Genomic DNA, 24,650 nt, shown 5'->3' on the forward strand with positions numbered 1-24,650 from the left:
CCAATTTCATTTTGAAAATTCAATTCTGAATTTTTTCATTTCAAAAAAGTAGAATGTACACTTTTTTTGGGAATGATTCGTTTACCATCTCAGGCAAATCCCTTCCAGCAAACAACTAATATTTGAAGAGTTGTATAACCTTTTGTCACAGTGCGAGGCATGTCTCAATTCTCATCCTCTCTGTGAACTTTCAAATGATCTAAATGATGCATCTGCTCTTACACCCGGTCATTTTCTCATAGATGGTCCATTGACAGCATTGCCTGAGCCAGACTTCCCACAAACAAAATTCAACTGTCTCACCCATTGGCAGTTGGTACAGCGTCTTCTGCAACATTTCTGGGATCATTGGGGAGCTGAGTATCTTTCCCAGCTGCAACAGAGAAGCAAGTGGTTAGAGCCCAAGGAAAATTTCATTCTAGGTGATCTCATGCTAGTAAAAGATCATCTACCACTCCTTTAGTGGAAACTTGGTCAAGTAACCAAGTTATATACAGGATCCAACGGGATCGTGAGAGTTGTCTCTATCCAGACCAGAGACGGGAAATTCAAGAGAAATGTGCAAAAACTCTTGTCATCCACCAGTTGACAACTAGTTAACCTCCATGTTGCCTGGATAAAATCTCATCAGAACAACTTTGGCAATGATGCAACTAAGCTTCTATTGCTAATAGAGTTTGCATTACCAAAATCCTTTGCCAAAAAAAAAAAAAATTAAAAGATTGGCTTAGGAACAGATGGCAAAGAGAATGAAATGATTCGGACACTCGAGCAGAGGTTCAAAAGGTAGTTCCACATGTTCAGACTATGAATAACGTCTGTGATCACACCTCAGAAGACAATTTTTTTTTTTAGAACACAGCCTATTGCCAACTTTTCTAAAACGCTTCAAACTCTACAACAAATTCTGCAACTGTGGCAGTAAGGGGGGCCTACTGCACTATTTTACACAGTGCCTGTACACCAGCGATGCTCATTTTCCACAAGTAAATCCATCTTACATGAGCATATGGAAGAAATAAGTCATTAGGTCGCAAGTCCTCATCAAACAGGTGGAAAACCTTATAAATTCTATGGAGGCCCATATGCATATATGGCATACCAAGACTAGACAACTTGCTAGCCTACCATTATATATTATGTGCAGACATGCCAACATTGGTTTGAAGCTTGTCAGTAGTGATGAACTTTACCATGTTGGGGGTATCCCCTAGGACAACATAATCATAGTACAATAAAAAAAATAATCACTTAAAAATTTAATTTTAATTGTAATTTCATTAAATAAAGAACCTTATTGGAACTGGAACCTGGAAGGCTCAGGCCACGAGACCCACCTCCGGAAGCAACTTTCCGAGGTTGCCAAGTCCCATAATAACTCATGAATATTCAGTGCAATCCCAACCTGCATACACCTTTGTGGGCCATATATATGGATGTCTAGCAACCCTAGACCCCTCTCCCAATCCCCGTTTTCTTTATGTCAGCTCTATGAAACACTCTTTCCAACCCAAGTTCCACGAACTCAACCATGCACTATGCAAATAAAGCCGGGTTTGGACCCGCCCAACACCTTATATAGCTGAAAGCTTCCGCACAAAGCTCGTGACGTCACTGAAGCCATTCATTTCACCTGTAGTCACTGGATAGACTGCAAAAAAAGTAAAGATTTCGCATATGTCGGGTGGATTTATTCAATGGATAAAGGTGAAATTATATAAATGGACAACTTCAGTGACGTCAAAGCTTCGCGTGGAGGCTTTCTACGATAGAATGTGTTGATCTGCTGCTCTGAACTACTGAAAAACATGTTTTTAGCCCACAACTTGGGCGGTTTTGACGGAAAACAGGTTTTTGTGCATTTGGACATTTGGAGTAGAAAGGCAGGTTTAGATGCAGCTTTGCAGATTGCCTTCCGCGCACAGATAAAACAGATTGGCTCTGAGTTTGTCTTTTCTCGAGCTCTCCCACACGTGTATACAAATTCATCGCTATGGTAAAGATCAATGCAATTTTAAATAAATTATAAAAATAAGTAAAACACCGCAAGAAACTCAGAGATACAATTTTTTTAAAACAGATTTCCTTAGTATTGAGAGTCTCCCATCGTTTATTGCGGCTGTCCGCAGAAACTATGGACAAGTATGTGTTTGTTTGTTTTTTTTTTTCATTGTTGTATCAGAATTTTCATTTCATTATTTTCAGCAAAGTGTTATATTACCTTGCATACTTGTATTGCATTTTGTATTTAATTTATTGCACATTTTTAATTGCTTGTAAATCAGTATATGTTTTTACACATCTACACAATTTACACATATTTCATTGCATTTGTACAACTCACACATATCTGTCTGTCTATTTCATGTAAACAATGTCAATATTGAAACTCAAGACATTTCAAGGTGGGCAGTATGTTCAAGCCACTAGATAGCAAGAGTATGCCGTTAGAAAGCAGCCATCACTTTCCGTGGCTGTGTGTGCATGTCAGTATCATCATAGCGACCAAACTGACAACACGCAGCTCATGTTGTTTCCAGCGCTTATAATGTTGTAATAAAAATTCATAGTTTGTTGTCAATATCTTAATTTTCCTTTTATTTATCAATGGTTTGCTCCTTGGAAGATGTAGTTTTAATTACCTTGAACTCATCTGAAAGTCATGCCACACGATCATGAACCGTCATTCTCATCATTTTTTTTACCAAATTTAAACTTTTTCTTTCTGGAAAAGTTTCACAGATTTGTAAACTATATTTTACTAGGTTAATAAGAATGGTAAACATAACAAATAAGAAAAAAATCATTGAAATCTGAGACCATGGGTTCTGATTTGACAGTATGACCAAACATTAAATTGTAAAACACAGTTTAAAGGTATGCCAAATAAAAAAATTACCAAAATATGTTCACTTATAGTCAGTTGAAAATTACTTAGACTCCCATTGAGGAGACAGGAGGAGGGGGAAAAAATTTCGGACAACTTAGAGCAGCAATTCTCAACGTTACCGGTTGAGAACCGCTGACTTAGAAGTGTAAAATTCTAAGTTTTGGGAGAATATTCTTGAAGAAATACCTATGGCTCTAAAAAATATTTCCTCTGTTTACAACAAACATAGCAAGTCATTTTGAAATGAAATGTATAAGCAATGAAATGCAGTGCCCAACGAAGTCTCTTCACAGAGAGCAGAAAAACCTTCTATTTGATATCCAAATGAACAAGAAAATACAGGAATTGCACGAGGTGCATGCAAAGTTCAGTGGTAGCTGTAGTATATAACCAATAAATTATCATCAGTCATAGCAGAAAAATGTCAATAAAAATATTGAGATTAAAATCATCACCTTTCAAGAGCACTGGATACTAAATCTGATAATTCATGCGTACGGTTTATTCTTTTTAACAAATATCGTGCATCTGACAGAGCTTGAGCAATTTTTTTTGAGTACTTCTCTTCTCCATACACTTTAAAAATTTTTGTGAGGCTAGGAACATCCAAAGAATTCACAATGTCAGCAGCTGTTGGTTGATTGGTAAATCTTGAAAAGAAAACAAAAACATTATGCATGATTTTTCAAAAACTCAAAATTGAAAGGTTAATTTTGGGTGAAAAATCAGTTCTTTTGTTTTGTTTTTTAACGTTAGAAACTTTTTCAGACTGACCTTTAATCCAGATACATTTGTCAACCTATACATATATGTGGTTTTTTTTCTTTTCAATGAAGACATTTGCTGATTTTTTGAACCCAAAATCAGCTTTGCCTATTCCTCTTCACTCATTTTCATTCTACTTAAAACATGCCACTGCAATCAATGGTGTCACCACCAATCACAGCGCCACTGCTTAGGTTCATTACAAGCGAGAATAGTAAGAAAATTTGAATAGACCAATCAAATAGCTCCATTTCGCAAGCAACCAATCAGAACGCTACATTAGACTTACATGCAGGCACTCAACTTCATTCTGACCATGATGTTTGGCTTGAACAGACATATTTTCTTTCCGATCAGCAACATTTCCTATTGACCATACGTCCTTCTTAAACTAGAATGTCCCGTTTTTAATCCTCAATCTGTATTTGATTTCAGCGATGGCGTTTTAACCTACTTTTGTGGAAAAAGATTTTCGCCTCAGTAAAATATGGTAAATCTATGGATGTCTGCCTCAAGGTGATCAAAAATTTAGAGTATTTTTTTAATAAATTAAAATATCAACAGAAGTTGCATATAGCATTTATATGCATTTTCTTTCTATTTCGGTTTGTTTTAAATTCTTTTTAAATGTTAGTGATTCAAATTTTTTCTGAGAGAGATACCCCGGTCACTCCCACAAAGTTTGGTTCTGCGCACGTCCCTGAGCCTGCGTACAGTATATGTAGAAAATCCAAAAAAAAAAAATTACGTGCCAACAAAATATTATAAGTGACAAGATTTTTTCCCCCACAAAATCAGTCAAAAATCCTGTATTCTGACTTATTCAGGACCCCTTCCATGCTGACAGACAAATCGACGTAATTATCGATAATTCTGTACTGTCCTCAGACTTCAATACAGTCATCTATCATACATAAAAATATTAGGCGTCAAAGACAATTTCTTAGTCGCCATGGTGACTTAGTGCCTGGGATTTGTCAAGCCCTGTATTTTTCCATCAGATTATTTTGATCAAAAATTTTTTGACAAAGAATTTTGGAATTTTTTGAACCTAATTTTATAAATTACTATAACATGAGGAAACATTGAAGGGCCACGACGAAAAGCTTCGAGAACCGAATCTGGCCATGCGTTGAAGACCCCAGGCTTACAGAGGGTCTTGGCTATATGTAATATGGAAGGCTTGAGCCAGGGGTCTTCAACGCATGGCCAGATTTGACCCTCGAAGCTTTTTGTCGTGACCCGCCGATGATTTTCAGAAATTGGTTGTCATTGAAACAAACAATTTCGGAATTGATTAAAAATAATTTCTGATGAAATAAATTCTAGAATAAAAATGAAAGATATAATTCCAGAATTCGCAAAAATTCAGAACTGAAAGAAATAATTATAGAACTTGCGAAATCAATAAGAAAAACAATTTTGTAATTTCTGATAGAAATCATTTCACAATCAACAAAAGTATAATTGCATAGTTATTGAAAGAGAAATAATTGCAAGATATTTTGAGAAGGAAAATAATTCTTATAATAAATAATAAGAAAACAATTAACACAATAAATAATTAAAGAATAATTTAAAGTTTTTTCAGATAAAAATTAATCTCGTAATTTAATCAGCAATTAAACTTTTTGAGAATAAGTGAAAAAAAAATTCAGAATTAATCAAAATTGATAATTAATAAAAAATAATTTCAGAACAAATAAGTCTTCAAATATTTTTCTCTGGGTTCAACACGGGGCCTATTGACCACTTCTATTAAGATGTCACTAAATCACAAGATTTGGTGGTCCGTGGGCTTCATAGGAAGTTTAAATTGACCCATCGTGTCTGAAAAATTGAAGACCCGTGCTGTAAGCTGTTACTTCTAGCTAAGTACGGAACCCCTAGAACAGCGATTCTCAACCTTTTTTGACTCGCTGAGCCCTTTTCAGTACATAATTTTTTATATCGGATCCCTGTTTGAGTCAAGCTCTTTTTGTATATAATTTTTATGGTGGAACCCTGTAGGCCTCTTTTTTCATTTTATCTATCTATCAAATTTACTTATTTATTTTATTTTCATTCAGACGTCACAGAGCCCCAAGGGCTCCACGGAGCACCGGTTGAGAACCACTGCCCTAGAACAACACTTTGCCCAATGGTTCATGTTTTTCGACAGCCTTGAATAGAACCATGACAATTAGAGGACAACAACAGGGGAGTGTAGTGAAGCTCAATAAACTCAAGTACTTGAGTACTTTTGGTTTGCACTGAGGTCTTTTTTGTCAATTTCGGACAGAGCAGCTGGAAGAGAGGTAAAACATGTTGGAAAATAACTGATGTCATATTCACCGAAACCTAGGGACTGAGGCCATTTGAGCCCCTCTCCCCCTCCCCACCAAATTTTGTAAAGGGGCTGAGTCCCCCCAATAATTTTTGAAAGAACAATGCATTGCTGCACCTTCTCTCTCCTGCGTATGCGCTTGAGTCGCGTATATACGCATAGGCGTACGCAGAATTTCCTTGGGGGGTTTCATATTTTTTTCTTCTTTAGGGGGGGGGCAGCTTACGCTTTTTCCTGCAAAATAACACTATAATCTCGGCTTGAGGGGGGGGTTAGAACTCCAAACCCCCTGCCTTTGCATATGCCAATGTATATACGGGACAACCAGCAACTTTCAGCACCCCCAATGTGTTCATGTCGACACCTCTGGCTGATATATGGGGAATAACATGCTTGTCTATTATTCTACCACTTTCCCCCCCAAAATACATTTCTGGCAACGCCGCTGACTTCAATAATACCTTCTAATCACCAAATTTCTCGGTTGTTACCATACACCTTACGTTAGTCTAAGGAACAATTATTTTTCTTGGCACTCTTTTACCTCCAGTGAAGTTAAAAAATTTTCGTATCCCGGTAAATCCGTCTCCCGTTATAATCCACCCCCGGATATAATTGAGGTTCTATTGAACTTTCATTAAATTTTGTCACAAACGATACATATACAGTACATCGTAAGAACTGTCTCAATAAAAAAAAAAGATTGTTAGCCATTACAGTACTGTTGTGATAGCGAATCAACTCAAATAGAAAGACGTCATAGCTCCCCAAAGCAGAGGCGTACGCAGGACCGACTTTCAAAGGGGGCATAAGGAATTTTTTTCAGAGAAATTTTGATTTACCAACCCTAAAAAAAAAACATTTAAATTAACTTAAAGTGGTTTAAATAGCATATTTGAATATCTGGCTAGCATGGAGGATTACGGCCAAAAACCCTCTAAAAAAAAGAAATATGAACTCTGTCAAATAGCATATAAAAAAGTATTTCTTTCGATATTTTAATTACAATAATATTTTCAATTTTTCCAAATTTTTTTATCAGCTTAGGGGAAGCCCCTTCACCAACCCAATTCCTTCGTATGCATCTGCCCCAGGGCAATGTGAGGTACAATCTGGGTACCACTGGTATTGCACATTCGGCAAATTTGATTATACATAGTTAAAAAAAAAATGTCAGCCTGCAGACGATCGCTAACACAAAGTTAGTCAAAAAAAGGAAAGTTCTGATAACTTGTTTATATAAAAGTGAACTTACATGAGGTGCGACCCGTTTCTTGATAAATGCTGATATGAAATTTCTTTGAGGAAAAAATTGTAAATTTTTCAATTCGTTTCATGTTACAAATGATGCACGCTACTGAGCAGAGAAAGTCCAAACAAAATAATGGAACATGTTTCCAACAACAGCAGCAATGTAGGTTTTTTTTTGCTATAGAGTCACCAAATATTTCCAAGAAAATAGGCAGGATATATGAGCAACAGTCACCAATCCCATACTGATCAGCGGCACTCTTTTTACTGTGTGGCATTGCAATACAATTACTGAGTTCAAATATTCCATGACGCCGACCTAGGGGCGGATGTGTCACCTGCTGTGCAAGAAAGATACTTGTCACCAATTGGGGTTTGGATGCATGCTTTTGTGTGCATGGATAGCCGTCGGCAAAAGACAGTCACGGACAGCAGCTGCAAGTCCGTGTAGAGAGGAGAACTGGGAGGTCCAGTATCGCCTCCAACATATTAGAAAAAGAAAAATCTATTGTTCTGTTACTTCAAACCTCCTCTGAAAGAATTTTTGGCATTGGCTCTGATAAGCTCCTTCAAATTAAATACATTTGTTCAGAAAATTTGTTCACTCGTTCAAGAATTAAAATGTAAGGCTTCTCACAATAGTAATTTTAAACCTATAAAATTTTATGATTAAAATAAAATAGGCAAGCAAAAAATTTAAAATAGGCATCAAGAAAAAATCATTTATAGATAAAGAAAAAAATTAAAACCTAAAATTAAGGATTTAGAAACTGACAAGAAAAAAAACATTACTCTTCTGCAATGCACTATCAGTAGCCAGAAATTCCTTTAGTGAGGGGACGACCAAAGCAACAGAATAGAATTAACTGTCATCAGTGCCGTCTTAATGCATGGGCCCACCCAGGCACTGCCCGGGGCCTCAAGAGAACAGGGGCACACCTCAGCAAAATGAGTAGTTGAATTTTTCAAGAATTTGCTGGGTTGGGCCTCAGAAAAATCACTTGGCCCAGGGGCCCATGATGCTCTTAAGACAGCCCTGACTGTCATCCCGTACATATCGGTCATTTTCTTATATTACAGGGAAAAGTGGTTCCGACGTCCAGTGCCGTCTTAAGGCTGGGTCCACCCGGGCACCTCACAAAAATGGGATCTGGTTGAGATTTTCGAAAATTTACCTGGTATGGCCTCAGAAAAATCATTTGGCCCGGGGGGCCCATGATGCTGTTAAGACGGCCCTGCCCAAGTCCCCACTAGGTTTTCTCTCCTGGGATCCAGTTTTTCCGCGATCCCGCACCTAGAATTCAACCGGAAATTTCCCTGGAATCTGAACTCATTTCCTGGGATCCTGGAAGTAGAATAAAGGTGAAGGACATGACATTTCTGTACTGAATTTGACTTGACATGTCTAAGAAATTTTAATCACTATAGAAGCATGCATTTTATAAACGGTAATCATTGGCGTACGCAAAAGGGGGAGGGGTTGGGTTTCTAACCCGCCCCCTTGAGACAAGATTATAGTGTTATTTTGCAGGGAAAAAAATAAACCCCCTCCTCAGAAGGAAAAAAAATCTGAAACCCACCCCCCCCCCTCAAGAAAATTCTGCATACACCTATGACTGTAATCAATAAATTTTGAATACAATTAATAGTATTAATAGATAAATTATTAAATTAATCAAATACACGCCGTATATTCAACCCTTTAAGCGGAATTAACAAGATATCGCGTCAATCTCTCGCCTATACTTTTAGCGTTTACAAGACCAGACGTTTTGTAAAGTTGATCTCTCAAAAACTTTTCAATTTACCTTATTATTTGTTAGGTTCATCTAATTTTTTTCAAATTCCCAAAAAAGTGTTTTTTTAACTCAAAAATAACTTGCAAAAAAATCCATTAACGTCTGCTCAAGAGTGGGGGATTAAACACCCCCCACTGGAATTGACCTTTGGCAGGGGCAGAAAAGAAGCGCAAGGAATTTCTTCCAGAAAAAATCCGAGTTACTAACTTTCAAAAAGCATTTAAATTAAACAAAAGAATAATTAAGAATTGTCTTGTGTCCCCCAGCCTCTCAACCCAACCCTCGCGGAGGCCATGGTTCCGTTATTCCAACAGTGCAAATTTGTGATTACTCCATAAAAATTCATTAATTTTATAATTTATCTATTTATGAGACAAAAAGAATTGCACAGGAACGGCAATAAAAGGTCCATGCTATATGCAGCTGGGTTACAATCAAGGATGAGTTGAAAAATTTGCCACACCATAGCTTCTAATCTAACTTTTTGGTAAGTATTTATATGGTCCCCACATCCTGAAGCAGGGGCCCACTGGAATCTTTGGCGGGCTCCCATAGCGAATTTAAAGCTTGGAAACAAAAAATATAATGTTAATTATCTTGGGCCCCAGGGCTGGATCACTGTCAGCCCTACGCTTGTGGGGGGGGGGGGGGCAGGATTATTGGTGTAGCTGTACTGTAGAAACAAGTTTTTTCTTCATGTGGAAAATATACTGTATCATTTCAAAAAAAAAAACAACCAGGGACCATTGATGACAGGCATTCCTCATTGTATGCTTATCAGCTCTATTTTCACTGAGTAAAAAAGACCGATGGATTCAATTATTGTTAATTGCATGTGCTCAGGGGAAAACAGCCTGCAAAACCATCTGGAGTGTCTGGTGCCCGCGCGGGCTTCACACAGGACACTGCGGTTTTTCTTTTCCTACAATTTCAACAACAGGACGAAATCCCTGGGGGAAGGATGAATACAAGAAATATCGGGAAGTAGATGACAATGGCCTTCGTTTAAGGATGCCTTTTTAGCCAAATACTGTTTTGTCATCCGCAGGGCTAATGCTAGTGCTAGACATTTTTGGATATGAAAGGTTTTCATTAATTGATAGGTTCCCGGGGAGGAGGGGGACAATGGTAGCTGTTAGTAGTGCGTTTAAAGAGGCAAAAAAATCACTCAAATTAATAGCGATTTAAATTTTTTTTTTCACGCAAACATATAAAAGCGCTTTCAGTGTAATATATGAGCCATTTTTAAATGATGAGGTAGAGCCCGGAAATTCAGGCACTAAAAATTGTCGAAATAGGCATGCAAAAAGACACTAAAAATACCTAAAATAGGCACTAAAAAAAAAAAATTATAATTTTTGGAAGGAAGAAAAATAATTAAAAACAGATATTAAAAGGGTCCAAAAACTAGCTGAAAAATTGGTTGCACTTAATCCGTCCATTGTTTTAATTATATTTTGTAATAACTGCATTATTATCTAAGTTAAATTAATTTCAAGCCCAAAATAAAATGTTGGTAGATCCTTAGGATTAGGGTAATTCCAGCAGGACCCCCATTACCAGACGTGTGTGGAGCAGGTAAAGAAAATAATTTGTAGGGCTCCTTTTTCGAGTTGCGAATAATTCTCATTTATTTGCTGTATTATTTGGAATAATCATTATCATTTTTATAGTTGAAACATTGCTATCTCACTTTTTTTTTCCCAAAAATAGAACAACTTTTTTCAAATATTACCTATGAGGGTAAATACAGGCGGCGTATGCAGAATTTTATCGCTGGGGGGGGGGGGGTGCTTGTTTTCCTGCAAAATAACAGTATTATATATAATTTTGGCTCAAGGGGGGGGGGGTTCTAACCCCCCCCCCTTGAGCCACCAATGAATACAGGGTCCCTTCAAGCACAGGGCCCTGTGTGGTCGTATCTGCCAAACGCCCCTGAGGGCCACTCTGGTCGATTTATTCAAATATTAAATGCTATATGTATGTTTAATAAATATCCATGGTTGTTGGCAGTGCATTTATGGTACAAAAAATAAAATAAAAACACCATGTGCCCTGTCTGCTACTACTCCGCCTTGTGTGAGCCATCAGCCAGCTATGCACATACAATGCAGTCCAATGTCTCTCCGAGAGATCATGTAAAGCGTGCCTGGAGAGAAACAAAAACTGTTTTCCTCTGCTTTTCTAGCACGGGCTGCGTTCATCTGAAACAAAATCATTCACATCTAACACACCAAAGCAAAGTTAATGCATGGCAACACCAGTCTCTCAGAATCACTCATTTGCGTTAAATAGGCTGGAAGTGGGGGGGTGGGACTTTTTTCTCGGGATTACAGATTATGGCCTTTGAAATTCAATTCAATTTTATTCATCACATCATAAAACTTACATTGGCAAAACAAAGAAAATCCATCCAAGGGATCGTTGTCGATCCATACTGGTGGACACGATTATTATTGAGTTAATTTTCAAACACGAATAGTAAATATTAATAATAAACTAAAATAAATAAATAAATAAATAAGTAACAAACAAAACAATGAAAAAACGCAAGACAGAGAAATCATCTACTGAATATGACATACATACACACACACACACGCAGACACAAAATATTACATTGATTTAAATTAAAATTATTAATTTGTTTTATTAATATAAATAAAATAAATTATAAATGAAGCAAATAATTAGTATTAGTATTGAAATGAATAATGGCAATATGTTTAGAAAAAGTTCGTGTAAAGGAGTGGAATAATCGTTAGTAAGTGCTCTAATTATTTTTTTTTGCATTTGAATAATGGGGCGTAAAGTGCTTATGTAATCGCTTCCCCATACAGTCAGGCCATATAGTATATGTGAATGAATAACGGCATAATAAAATGACAGTAGAAAAGGTCGATTTACATATTGCTTAAGGTAATAGAATTTGTATAGGGTGTATCAAAGTTTAGATTGCATGCGTTTTATATGTGTTTTCCATTTTAGGTTGTTATCTATATGAACACCAAGATACTTTATTGAAGATACTTGTTCTAAAGATGAGCATGTGCACGAAAAGTTATATGGGCAGTTTTGGCTATGAAAAATAATATTGTATCTAATTTCTGTATTGTTATGCAAAGAAAAGCTCATATGTTTTCGATGTATTAATTTCAAGATTATTTGCAGAAAACCATTTGCGAACTTTAACTAAGTCATCATTTATGGCGTTCGTTAAAGATTGATGATCTATTGCTGAATAAAGTAATGCAGTATCATCAGCGAATGTTATAATTTTAGCGAATAAATCAAGGTTACAGAAATCATTTATAAATATAGTAAAAAGATGTGGCCCTAAAGTAGATCCTTGAGGAATTCCTTTCTTCATGGACATCGGAGTACTAATGTATTTGCCACATTTAACTCTTTGGATCCTGTTCTTAAAGTATGATTTAAAAAGGCTATGTGCATTACCCCTAATTCCATACAGTTGAAGTTTATTAAGTAAAATGTTATGGCCAATGCTGTCAAAACATTTTCGTATATCCAGGAAGATAGCTATTGTTTTCATTGATCTGTCTATATTATCAACAATACAGTTACTAAATTCAAGAAGTGCAGTTTCTGTATTTCTATTTGCAAGAAACCCATGTTGATTGTTTGAAAAGAAATTATGCACATTTAAATATAAAAAAAGCCTGTCTCTCATAATTGTTTCCATAATTTTTGATGCTGTACAAAGAACTGAAACGGGTCTATAATTGTTCAAGTCATTTTTGTCGCCTGCTTTGTAGATTGAGGTTATGACGGCATGTTTTAATGAATCCAGAAAAATTCTATTTTCCAAACTATCATTGATAAGCCTGGAAAATATATGTAGAATATTATCCGGAATATGTTTCCAAACTTTTGCATTAATTGAATCAGAAGATGTAACTGAAGTTTTTAAATTATTTATGATTTTTTTTACTTCAGCAATATCTGAGGGAAAGAGAAAAATGGAGTTATTGATGTTTTGAATATATTGTTCATGAGCATCATCCGAAACTCCTCTATTTGATGAGACATTAATAAAATGTAAATTGAATTGATTAACCAGGTTTTGAGGTTCAAGATTATCAGGGAGAATATTTGTTTTTTGTTTTGCACCCAGTATGTTATTAACAAATTTCCAGCATTCAGCGTTACTGTGACACTTGGTAAATTCGGTTGAGTAGTAGTTTTTCTTGGCAATTCTAATTTTTGATTTAGTTAGTGATGTTACCTTTCTGTAAGCTGACTCAATTGAAATGTCATAAGGGTATTTTTTAGTCTTCAGATACAGTTTTTGTTTATTTTTTTATTAAACAACGAATTTCGTTGGTAACCCACGGTTTCCCATAATTTCTTATAGAAGCATTACTCACATATTTGGAGTGATTCTGAACAATAGTGCATAAAGTAGAAAAAAAGTGATCGAAAACAAGTCCACTATGTGAATTATCAGTTTTAAATTTGTAATTTTGAAGATATGATGTCATAGCAGTGTAGTTAATAACTTTCCTCTTCTTTGCTTGCACGACTGTATTAGATTTATGTAAGTTAAGAGAGTCAAATTGCAACTTGCAAACAATCGGGTAGTGACCGGTAATATCAGTTTCGATTATGGACGAGTAATATCCAATAATGTTAGATGAATTACGTACATATATGTGATCTATACAAATACCAGATGTGTGTCTCATTACATCATTGATCAATGATAAAAATCCATATCCTGACAGTATATCCATGTAATTTGATTCGTCATTTGAGGCAGGATTAAGTATATCTATATTGATGTCACCGATTAATATAATATTTTTCGTTTTAATAGTATTTAACGTTGAATCCAATTCTTCAACGAAGTTTGAGATGGTGAATGAATGATATCTATACAAACAAAGGAGAGTTAATTTTAGTGAGGGCTGATGGGCACCAATTACTTTGGCTGTTTGCATTGTGACGGATGTTAATTTGTTGTAAACCAAGGACTTATTAGTATACACCAATATACCACCTGACTTATTATAGATTCTGCAACATGAAAATAGATTGAAACCTGGTATATTATAAAGTTCAATTTCCTCATCGAATATCCAAACCTCTGAAAGGACTATAACGTTTATATTCACTAATAAACTTGAAACTATGTTGAAACAGATTAAACATTTATGAACGAAACATATATTCAGAAACATTTATGGCATGAAAATTGCAAAAAAGGCATTTTTACCAAACAATTTAAAAATAGGCAAAAAAGGCCATTTATGGCATTTTGCCTGAACTTCCAGGCTCTAATGATTGCTGAGCAATACCATAAAAATGATTGGTATTGTTTTAGCAACACCAGCAGATATTTTCCGGCGTCCCTGCAAGTGGGATCCCCACAGTCAGCTTGATATTTATTCTCTGAAGAAGACACCCATAGCATATCAAAATGCACTAAGAATTTTGTATTTTTCCATGTATTTGTCTTTTTAAAGTTGTTTTCCCTGATTCTAATTAAATTATATCAGACAAAGGATCATTTTACTTTTCTATATTTTAGACGGCAAATGGTCTATCATGATGAATTCTTTTAACATCTTTTTGCAGTTTATGAAAGAAGCATGAAGACCAGCTGAAATGTAAGTCATTGGAATCACCCCGAATATTTATAATCCACCCTGCTTGCTAGAGAAAACTCTTCATGTGAGTAAAGGTCTTAATCATAGTAAATGTATTTGACATCATTGCCTTATACAAGATCTCAGGAGTATAGAGTATACTAGCCTCCATAGAAAAACTATGGAGTTGTTCAATTGACAAAATATATTGACAAAAATATTCTTTCCATTTAGAAGCATCTCATTCCCATTTAGAGCTTTTACTGTACTTTATTTTCTCATAACTTAAAACAAAATTTGTTCTGGAGCGTACTGTGAAAAAGTCTAAACATCATCTCAGGACACCCTCAATAAGAAATTTTCTAAACTATAATCTAATATAGTTTCTTTGTCTTCCCCATTAATTAACAAAACGAAAATACAGTAAAGAAGGAAGTACTCTTTTACTTCCAAATAATCATTTCTCCTTGTATAATAGAAGTATGCATTTCAAACCCCCATTTAATGGTCATCCTATTTTGCAGACAAATATTTTTGTCGCAATGGTGTCTGCTAAAGAGAGGTTCTACTGTAGTTAATTCAACTGGCAACTGGGCTCCCACTCAAAAAATTGTTTATTGCTACCTCAAATCAGATCCCAATCCTTAACAATTCTATTTTCAAGGGTTGCTCAGACCATAAAATCCCATTAATCCTCCTCCATTCTATCCCTTCCTATAAACTCGCCCCTGAACGTAATTAAATTTTAACAATGCAAATTACCCACTAATGCAAAATATGGACTATACCGGAGATGCAGGATACCTATGCAGACCACAACTCGCTATCGCCGTGCCACTTATCGGATTAGAGCACAACCCTCTGTACCCAGGAACTGGCGACAAATAAATATACGCAGGTATGTGACTTTAAAATCTATACAGTCATATGCTATGACTTTCGGCATGTCTGATGCTCAAGCCGACTCTCCTGCTAAACTACTTACAGATTACCAGAATGTATCACAATGACCACCTAGCGACAAGGGACTCATAGCAACACTAGCTAAAACCTGGGATCAGTACAGAGCTAAACAACTTGTATCCTGGTCAGCCTACTTCAAAAACGCCAACTACGATGTATACCGCTACGAAACAGATCCTGACAACAAACTGGTCGGCAGTACATCTCTGCAAACAGTCTACAGACACTCTAATACTGTCATGCATGTACTCTGGGACAAAGACGGCGTAGTACCTAAAGCTACTATTCAATACAACGACGAAGAAAGTATGTTCTCTAAATGGCAAATAAACTCTAAAAAACCATTTAAGTACCACCACAAGATATCAATGGCTCCCTTCAAGACCAACAACAAAGGCATAGACGATATCATTGGAACTGTTGAACACTTACCTATACCTGCTGGACAAGCTGAAATACTAGAAAGTGATCCTGCTAAAAATGTTAGCTTCATATATGGCGTACCCCCGGTGGTTTTTTATGCCGGACATATCTCCTGTATTCAAAATAAAACTGTGACTCAAAACAAACTAAATATACTATTATGACTTATATGCATGTATCTTTTAATGTTGAATTTTATACCAAATGGCTTGTATCTGACTACAAATATACTCTACTGCTTTCTTGAATAAAAAATTTACATAGTGCAATGAACTTTTGCCTCTCACTCACTAATTATCATGTAATTAACATTTTTCTCTCTTTCAGCAGAAGAGGACATAGAAGCTGCTTCCCGGCATTACACTGACGTGCTATACAGAGAAAGCCTGCCTTTTGGTGAGTTGTAGAGGCTTCACTGCATTACTGGGATGTGCCCTTTAAAGTTGGCTCAAGTGTAAAGCTTTGCCCTGAAAGTTGGCTCAAGTGTAAAGCTTTGCCCTGAAAGTTGGCCTCCGGCAATACATTTAAGGTGTCCAATACACCCCTCAGCTAAACTCTAGGACCACCTGGAGACCTATGGTGCCTACTATAACATTGCTCTATGCCTGGAAATGGGCTGTCAAGCAAAGCGTTGGTGCTTCACTCTAAACAACCCCTATGCCCACGACCACCGGGGGTCTGGCTCGACGATTGCGAGAGTTTCATGTACCAGGTAGAGCAAGGTGAGTCAGGTACCTTTCATTATCAAGGATATGCTATCTTCAATACGAAAAATGGACTAGCACAGCTAAAGACTATGTATACCGGGTGTCACTGGGAAGTGATGCGAGGAACGTTACAAGACGTTTTATTGCTCAAAGCAAGAGACTAGCGTGTCACCAGTATACACACTGGGTGTTCCTGAAAAGTATAACACTATGCTCGAGATACAGAAGAGATTTCAAGAAGGGTGTATTAAAGATATATATGACAAATTTTTTAGCGTTTCCGATAGATTTCATACTTTCTTTCACAGATATGCTATGCTATATAAAACCCCCAGAGAGTTTCAGACTGCCTGTATAGTTTTCTATGGACCCCCTGGTACTGGCAAGTCGGCACAAGCAGCCATCAATTTTCCTGATGCCTATCACAAGATGAGAGGTGACTGGTGGGACGGGTACATGGAACATGATGTAGTCATCATAAACGACTTCTACTCATGTACCACGAGTAGTCGAATCCCACATTCATCCTCCTCGATTCTATCCCTTCCTATAAACTCGCCCCTAAATGCAATTTTAACAATGCAAATTACCCACAAATGCAAAATATTCTTCGTCCCCCACTGGAATGGTTTTCTATCCATATCCTCGTTTAACAACATTCACAACCTTTGGAACACTTTTAAATGTATTATAGACAAATGCTTAGCCACAGTACCAATTAAAAAAATTCAAATTTTCTTAATCAATGGATCACCAGAGATATTATTTATCTAAAGAGAAAAATCTGCCATATTTCTTTGAAATATAAAAACAACAAATGCAATTCACTTAAATCTATAATTTCAGCCTCCACCAGGAACCTCATTTCTAACCAAATACCTTTCTCATTCACTACCCCAGCAGTTCTCAACCTTTTCTGACTCCCGGAGCATTTTTTGGTATGTAATTTCTACGGCGGAGCCGCTAGGCCTATTTTTGATTTATTCATCAAAGTTACTCATTCATTTTTATTTAAAAATATTTATAACTATTTTTTTCAAATTAACTGTTTTTGAGCGAGCGCGGAGCCCCTGGAGAGTGAGTACAAAGCCCTAGGGGCTCTGCGGACCACCGGTTGAGAACCGCTGCACTACCCCATTATTTAAAAACAAATCCCACAAAGTTTTGAAGTTACCTTAGACTTAAATCTATTTGCCCCACTTCCCTCAAAATTTCAAATAAAGATATATATATATATATGTATCTCCTCCTTCAGAGATGGCTGCCAAATTCAATTTAGCGTTCTCTGCTCGGTTTTCTCAATAGACACCTCTCTTCTTTAATACTCATATATTGACTCTATTCACAACTCACTCCCAATATTTTTCTCCAAAAAGGGTATTCTAAAATTATAGAAAATATTAAAATCTTATTCTGTAGGCCGACGACATTTCAAATTCTATTCTTAAATTCCTGTGCTGATAAAGTCTCAGACTACCTTTTAATTTTGTTCAATGTTTCCCTAAATACTGCTATCCTTCCCAGCAATTGGAAAACCAGTAAAATTATTCCAATCCATAAATGAGGTCCACCAATCCTTTAACTTCAAGTCAGTAGCAATCACCTTTTCCTGTTGTAAAATTTTCAAACACATTGTAGCAAAAGAAATCAGTACCCCCTTAGACTTTAAAAATTTTTTCCCAAAATCAACAGTTTGTCTATTTTAAAGATCATAACTTCCCCTCAACCTACATAATGTCTGGTACCTCTCAGCAGGGGTGGGAAGTGACAAAGTCCATTTCGGAGCAGCTTTGGAGCAGCAAAATTCAGGATTCGGAGCAGTTTTGGAGCAGCAAATTGAGGATTTGGAGCAGCAAATTGAGGATTTGGAGCAGCAAATTGAGGATTTGGAGCAGCAAATTGAGGATTTGGAGCAGCAAATTGAGGATTTGGAGCAGCAAATTGAGGATTTGGAGCAGCAAAATATAGGATTCGGAGCAGATATTTATAAATTGGAGCAGCGAAATTAACAACAATATTTTCGTTAACCTTCACCCCTTTGCAAAATAGAACAACTGCACTGTCTTTTGTTATCAAACATCTTTTCATCAACTTGTTTTTTGTTTTTGGTGTTTCAGGCTTTTGACACCTTGTTTGAAAGAGCGGCTGTCATAAAATTTTCGCACCAGTCTATTTAAGATGATTTTTGCTTACTCAGAGCACTATTTGCTGTCTGGAACAGCAGCCCTTCAAATGGGCTAAACATTTTCTAGTCTTTATAGATATTATAAATTTTCTATATCAAGTTTTCAATTTGTTTATATTCAGAAAGAAATCGTTGCAAAATGGAAGAGAATTTTAGAAGAATCAACACGGTGGTTGGCGATTCAGCACTCGTTATTTGGCAATATTGGCGATCTTACTCGTTATTTGACGATATAACACTCATTATTTAGCAACATTGGCGATTTAACCTCGTTATTCGGCAAAGTTTCTAAATTAGCAATCATAATTCGGCGGACATGCTCTTTTCACTCGCGGAATATTTTTTTTCACGAAACATCGAGATTTGACGCAATGACGATCGACTGCAGTAATTTCTGCTGCTTCTAGTGGCGACTTTTTTTTTTGAAAACGGAAACTGACTCGCATTTGCGCTTTAAAGCTGAAAGACTTTGAGCACTCGTGGGCAAACCATCCTCAGTGACACGATCACAGATATTATTGGGGTTTCGCGATGGAAAGCCCAATGATGGGCCGATAGTTTAAATACGGTGATGGCTGAAGTACAGTGGAATAAAACACGCTCTTTTCGAAAAGAATCGTTTCGCGGCAACAAGGAACAAAAAATTTTTGACGTCCTTTCCGAAATTCTGGGCATACTGAAGCAAAATTCGCTATTTGGCGCAGAAAAATACCCTATTGGAGCAGGATGGCGCAAGATTTTAATTTTGGCGCAGTGCGGCGCAATTGCCGCAGAGTTCCCACCCATGCCTCAGGGATCAGTCCTCTCCCTGATATTATTCTTAATTTACATTAATGACCTCCTTGAATCCTTCAACTGCACCACTAGATTCTTTGCAGATGACTGTGTGATTTCCCGCATCATTCACCAACAGTCTGATCAAGAACTTCTCCAAAATAATCTGGCTTCTATCTCTGACTGGTGTTCACTATGGCAGATGCCTATCAATATTTGAAAAACAGTTTTCATGGGAGTTACCCGCAAGTTACTTCCTCTTGAATACTTTTACTCAATCAATAATCTAACCATATCTCAAGTTTCTGAAATTAAATACCTCTGCGTCATGATCTCAACTGACCTACATTGGAACAAACATGTTGATTTAGCTTCAAGAAATGTCTCAACTAATTTTTTTCCCCTGCACCGCAACCTCAAACATTCTACTCGGGATATCAGACTGCTCTGCTACCGAACTTACATCTCTCCCATACTAGCCTACGCCGCTGAAATCTGACACTCCTACACCTCCACTAATATAGACAAACTTGAATCACAATCCAAAATAAATCCACCCATTTCATCCATGACTGCTGGTAACTTTTTGTTTCCATGTCCGAACTTAAAAATGAACTTAATATATCCTCCCCCTTGCTACTCTTTGCTTATTTCTCGACTAACCCTGTTTTATAAGATCTATCATGGTCATCTAAACTTTGATACTTCTGGTATTCTAACCAAATCATCCCACATCTCCAGAAGACTCAAACATTCCCTTAAAATAAAACCTATTTTTGCTTCCACCGACTGCTTCAAATAGTTTTTTTCCTCATACTATTGGTGAATGGAAAAAAAACACCTCAGTTCTATTGTCAACTCCCCCACTATCACTAGTTTTTTACACAATATCAAACAATATCTATGTCTCATTCACAGCCGCATTCTCTTTTATAGGCCTAGGGCTAACAATATTGTATAAATAAAATTTCAAAAATTAGGAGGGGGGGGGGGAGATACTCCCTCTCAGTAATATAATCATAGCATAATTAAAAAAATCACTAGAAAAATTTAATTTTTTTATTTTTAAAAAATTTAAAACAATTTTTTTTTTCATGGCACTATTTCTGTACCCCTTTAAATTGGCTCTAGCCAAAGCAAAATGACAGAAATGCTTGGTTGAAAAAACTTGGTTGCTGGCACCTTCTTCAGCCAGTAAAACCATCACTTCCTCATAACTTACTCAAGTTTGTGACAATTGTGTTACTGGTCTGAACTGTGAAAGATGCTCAGATATGCTGATAAACACATTACTTTTGCATATCACTTTTGCAAAGAAATTGCACACTACTTTTGAAATGCCAAACATTTCTACAAGTAACAAGTAACTTTAATGAGAAATACCTCAACCCATCCATTCTCATATCAAGTGGACCATTCTTGTGTATAGAAAAGCCTCGAAGAGGATCATCCATTTGCATAGAAGAACATCCTGCATCTATAAGTATGCCATCAAGACTATTCTTAGGTACATTTTCTTTTTCCAGAAGATACACTAGTTCACTAAATCTTCCTAGTAGAGGTTTCACATATGTTCTTGAAAAATGAACAAAACATCAAATTAAATGTGATACAATGAATTAATTTCAAGAACTCAACCTTTTAACTATGCAAAAATTCTTTTTTTTCAGTCTTATTATTTTTTATATAAGGAAAAATTGTTTTGAAACAATATCATGAACTAAAGTAACTTATTAAAAAATTATATATACTGAATTTTTATTGAAAATTTAATTCTTTCAATGCAGCATCAACGTCTCACAGATAATTGCACAATTAAGATCTAAGGAAAGAGCATTCATTGTCTTTGTGGTCTAGGGCACTCACCCGGCAAGTGAAACCTGGGTTCGATTCCCTGCAAGGGCAGTTGAATTTTCTTTCCTGGATTTATCTTTGCATCAGCTATCTGTCGAAACCTTCCTAGCAACAGCGGATAGTGACATCATCTTCGAATAACCGTCATCTGGAAGCAGTGACAGTAATGTGAGCTACAACTTGAGTTAATTCTAGCGGTCCTTGTACAGCCCCGTTGAGCGCACACAAGTTCTAAGGAAAGAGGATTCATTGCCTTTGTGGTCTAGGCACCCCTTTCAACAATTTCTCATTCCTATGCCCCTTCCTTGCAACCACATGATTAATTTCCTAACCCCTTTCTTCCCCCCCCCCCCATTTTCTGTGAGAGGATAGTTATTCAAATATGGTTTGAATTTAATTAATTTTTAATTTATGAACATAATGAAAAGCAAAATAAGCATAATACAATACAGTAAAAAATGCAATAAATTATTTTCAATCAATGCAAACTTGATGACAGTACAATGTCATCACATTACTATACTTGATTGAATTTATATTATTTACAAATTTTTTCTTCTTGGGTAAATGTTCATAGTTTTATTCAGAACTTGTAGCATTCAAAATATGCGTTTATACCGATATGGGACGGTTGCATGAGTTACAATTCAAGACAGATATGCATTTTATCTTATATGAAGGGACAGTATTTACACAACATATTATGTACAGGACAAGAAACAAACTGTGTGATGACTTGAATAATCACACGATGGCGCTTTGAGCGCATACTGTTAGTGTAAATAACAATAGTGATCGCATGTTAGTGTAAATAATGCCTGATAGATGGCAGCACGTGTAACATATGTTGCTATGCCCTGTTCGGTGTACTGTTGTCACCATTCCTCTTGTAATCGTCGTTATCGTGTAGTTTGTAGTAATGTTTCTGTAATAAAACTATATCTTAATTGATCCACGGACTCATCCTAACAGGTTATGGAGCCCGCCACGTAAGATTATTTTTGTAACTACAAACTCGTGAGTTCCGATGTTTTTTAACAATCTTTCTCGCGCCGATTAGTTTTCTCTCCAACATGGTGACCGCTGAAGAATACAAAGCCTCGAGGCGGGAACTGGAAAAACTGAGACTTTCGATGTTGACGACTTCCAGGACTGTCACAACCAGTTTTGCTGTAGGCACGTTACCGGAATCGAAACATCTCGAAGGTCCGAAAAATTTCACCGACTGGAAATTCGCCATGAAAAATTTCCTCATTGACTGTGGTTTGTGGAGTTGTATTATGCCGGGAACCGAACCAATGGACAACGCATTGGACCGCGAACCCTCGCTAAAATCAACTTGTCTCTCAAGCCTGCAACTGCAACGATCACGCAGAAATGTGAAACTGCCAAAAAAGCATGGGACTTGCTCAATGACACCTTCGAAGATAAAGGTATTGTTCACGTGGTACGCCTATATCAGAGTCTTCTGGATATTCGTTTTCATGATTGCCGTACAGTAGACGAATACCTGAATAAATTCCTGATCGTCGCGAAACAACTCGACAGACAGTGCTACAAAAAGAATCCGTTGTTTTAATTGCAATGAGCACAGACACAAGTCTATGACCTGCTGGAAACCAAAAAGGAAAAATCGGCAGAATACTGAAAGTAAGTGTTCTGCTAATGCAGTTTGCTCTAAAAAAGAAATTGCTTCTAGGGCAACTGTTTCTTCTGTATTTTCTGATGCAGGTTTCTCTGACAAACATATATGGTTCATAGACTCTGGTGCATCAACTCATCTCAGTTGTTCATCGCCAATTTCACACGATGTATCATCCGAAGAAGAGGTCTGTCTAGCCAATGGCGAAAAATTGCCAGTTACAAGGATGTAGCCATAGTGCTCAGCTCTTCAAAAACACTACATGATAAAGATGTCAAGTCTGTGCCTACGCTCGCGCTGAATTTGTTGAGTGTTAGCAAACTTGTACACAGTCAGCCTAAGCTATCAGTCATCTTTGATGAGACCGGTTGCAAGATACTAAAAGAGAAACCCATGGTTGACAGCTCATCTGTTTTGGCAACTGCAATAGAGGTGAATGGACTGTATAGTTTTGATAATGAAACAAACTTTGTTTGTACCACTTCAATGAAGCAAGACACCTGTCAGATATGGCACAGGAGACTGGGTGACCTTAATTTTCGTTCCCTAAGAGAGCTGCAAAAGTCACGTTATTTCAAATGTGATTTAAAATCTGATTTTGAGGATTGTAATGTTTGTGTTCGTGCAAAATCACACCGCCAATCCTTTCCAAAATCAAGCAAGACACGTGCAGGAAATCTCTGTGGCCCCATGCAAATTTCATCAAAAGGTGGAGCTCGTTATTTCTTACTTTAAAAGTATATGTACGTCGAAGAATATCCTAAGCTTCCGTTTATTAACAATATTAATTAACACATAATCATGATACTATTATTATTCACAATTCTAGATTATTGTCACATTATACATGAAGACTTAACAAATTTTAGATGGAGTTCCTATAGAGATAACCGACGAGATAATACCATTCCGATGCTCATGTAGACTGTCCGCATAACAGTTTTCTTCTTCCATCTCTTCTCTGCACTTTTTCTTCTCCCACGCGCATTTCGCACCCGGCGCGTCTTTAGTCATTATTCAGTGGGCCACTGCAGTACCCCATCCCTAGAAAGAATGTTCTTGAAAGCGAACCGGCAACCGAATGCGGCGGCCAGACCTGGTAGTTTTTTCAGTTTTTTCCTGGGCCTCCTGTGGTTGCTCAGCAGGAACCGATGAAGGCTGTGGTGTCGTTATGTTGTCTGTTGCTTCTGCAGGTTCATCGTTTAGAAGAAAGGTAGGTTTGACACGATCGATGGAGACGATAATGTCCTTACCATTTTTATTGATTTTGAAAGTCTTATCACTTCTGTCTACAACTGGAAACGGCCCATCATATGGTGGTCGTAGTGGGGCTTGAACTGCGTCATGCCGGAGGAAAACGTGACTGCATGAACTGAGTTCTTGGCGAACGAAAACCTTCGGCTTTCCGTCGCATCCTATTTGAGTTGGCGATAAGCTTTTCATAGCATGTCAAAGTTCCTTC

At 36.9% G+C, this 24,650-nt stretch overlaps 1 protein-coding gene across 2 annotated transcripts in view; it reads right to left on the bottom strand.

The window, feature by feature from the left end:
• Positions 1-24,650, bottom strand: part of LOC149086502 (putative methyltransferase-like protein 15 homolog) — a 100,194-nt gene that overhangs the window by 28,265 nt on the left and 47,279 nt on the right. The window contains exons 4-5 of one of the 2 annotated variants that reach the window (XM_089255952.1): positions 21,076-21,267; positions 3,346-3,540 (exon numbers count right to left, since the gene is read on the bottom strand). In XM_089255952.1, coding sequence (XP_089112078.1) covers positions 3,346-3,540; positions 21,076-21,267 — 387 coding nt within the window. The remainder of the gene's footprint in view (positions 1-3,345; positions 3,541-21,075; positions 21,268-24,650) is intronic. The other variant, XM_089255953.1, reaches the window with a different exon arrangement.

This window comes from Pholcus phalangioides, unplaced genomic scaffold (genome assembly GCF_987345545.1).
Source record: "Pholcus phalangioides strain wild (caught in Gottingen) unplaced genomic scaffold, Ppha-v1.0 ptg000004l_1, whole genome shotgun sequence".
NCBI classification, from domain to species: domain Eukaryota; kingdom Metazoa; phylum Arthropoda; class Arachnida; order Araneae; family Pholcidae; genus Pholcus; species Pholcus phalangioides.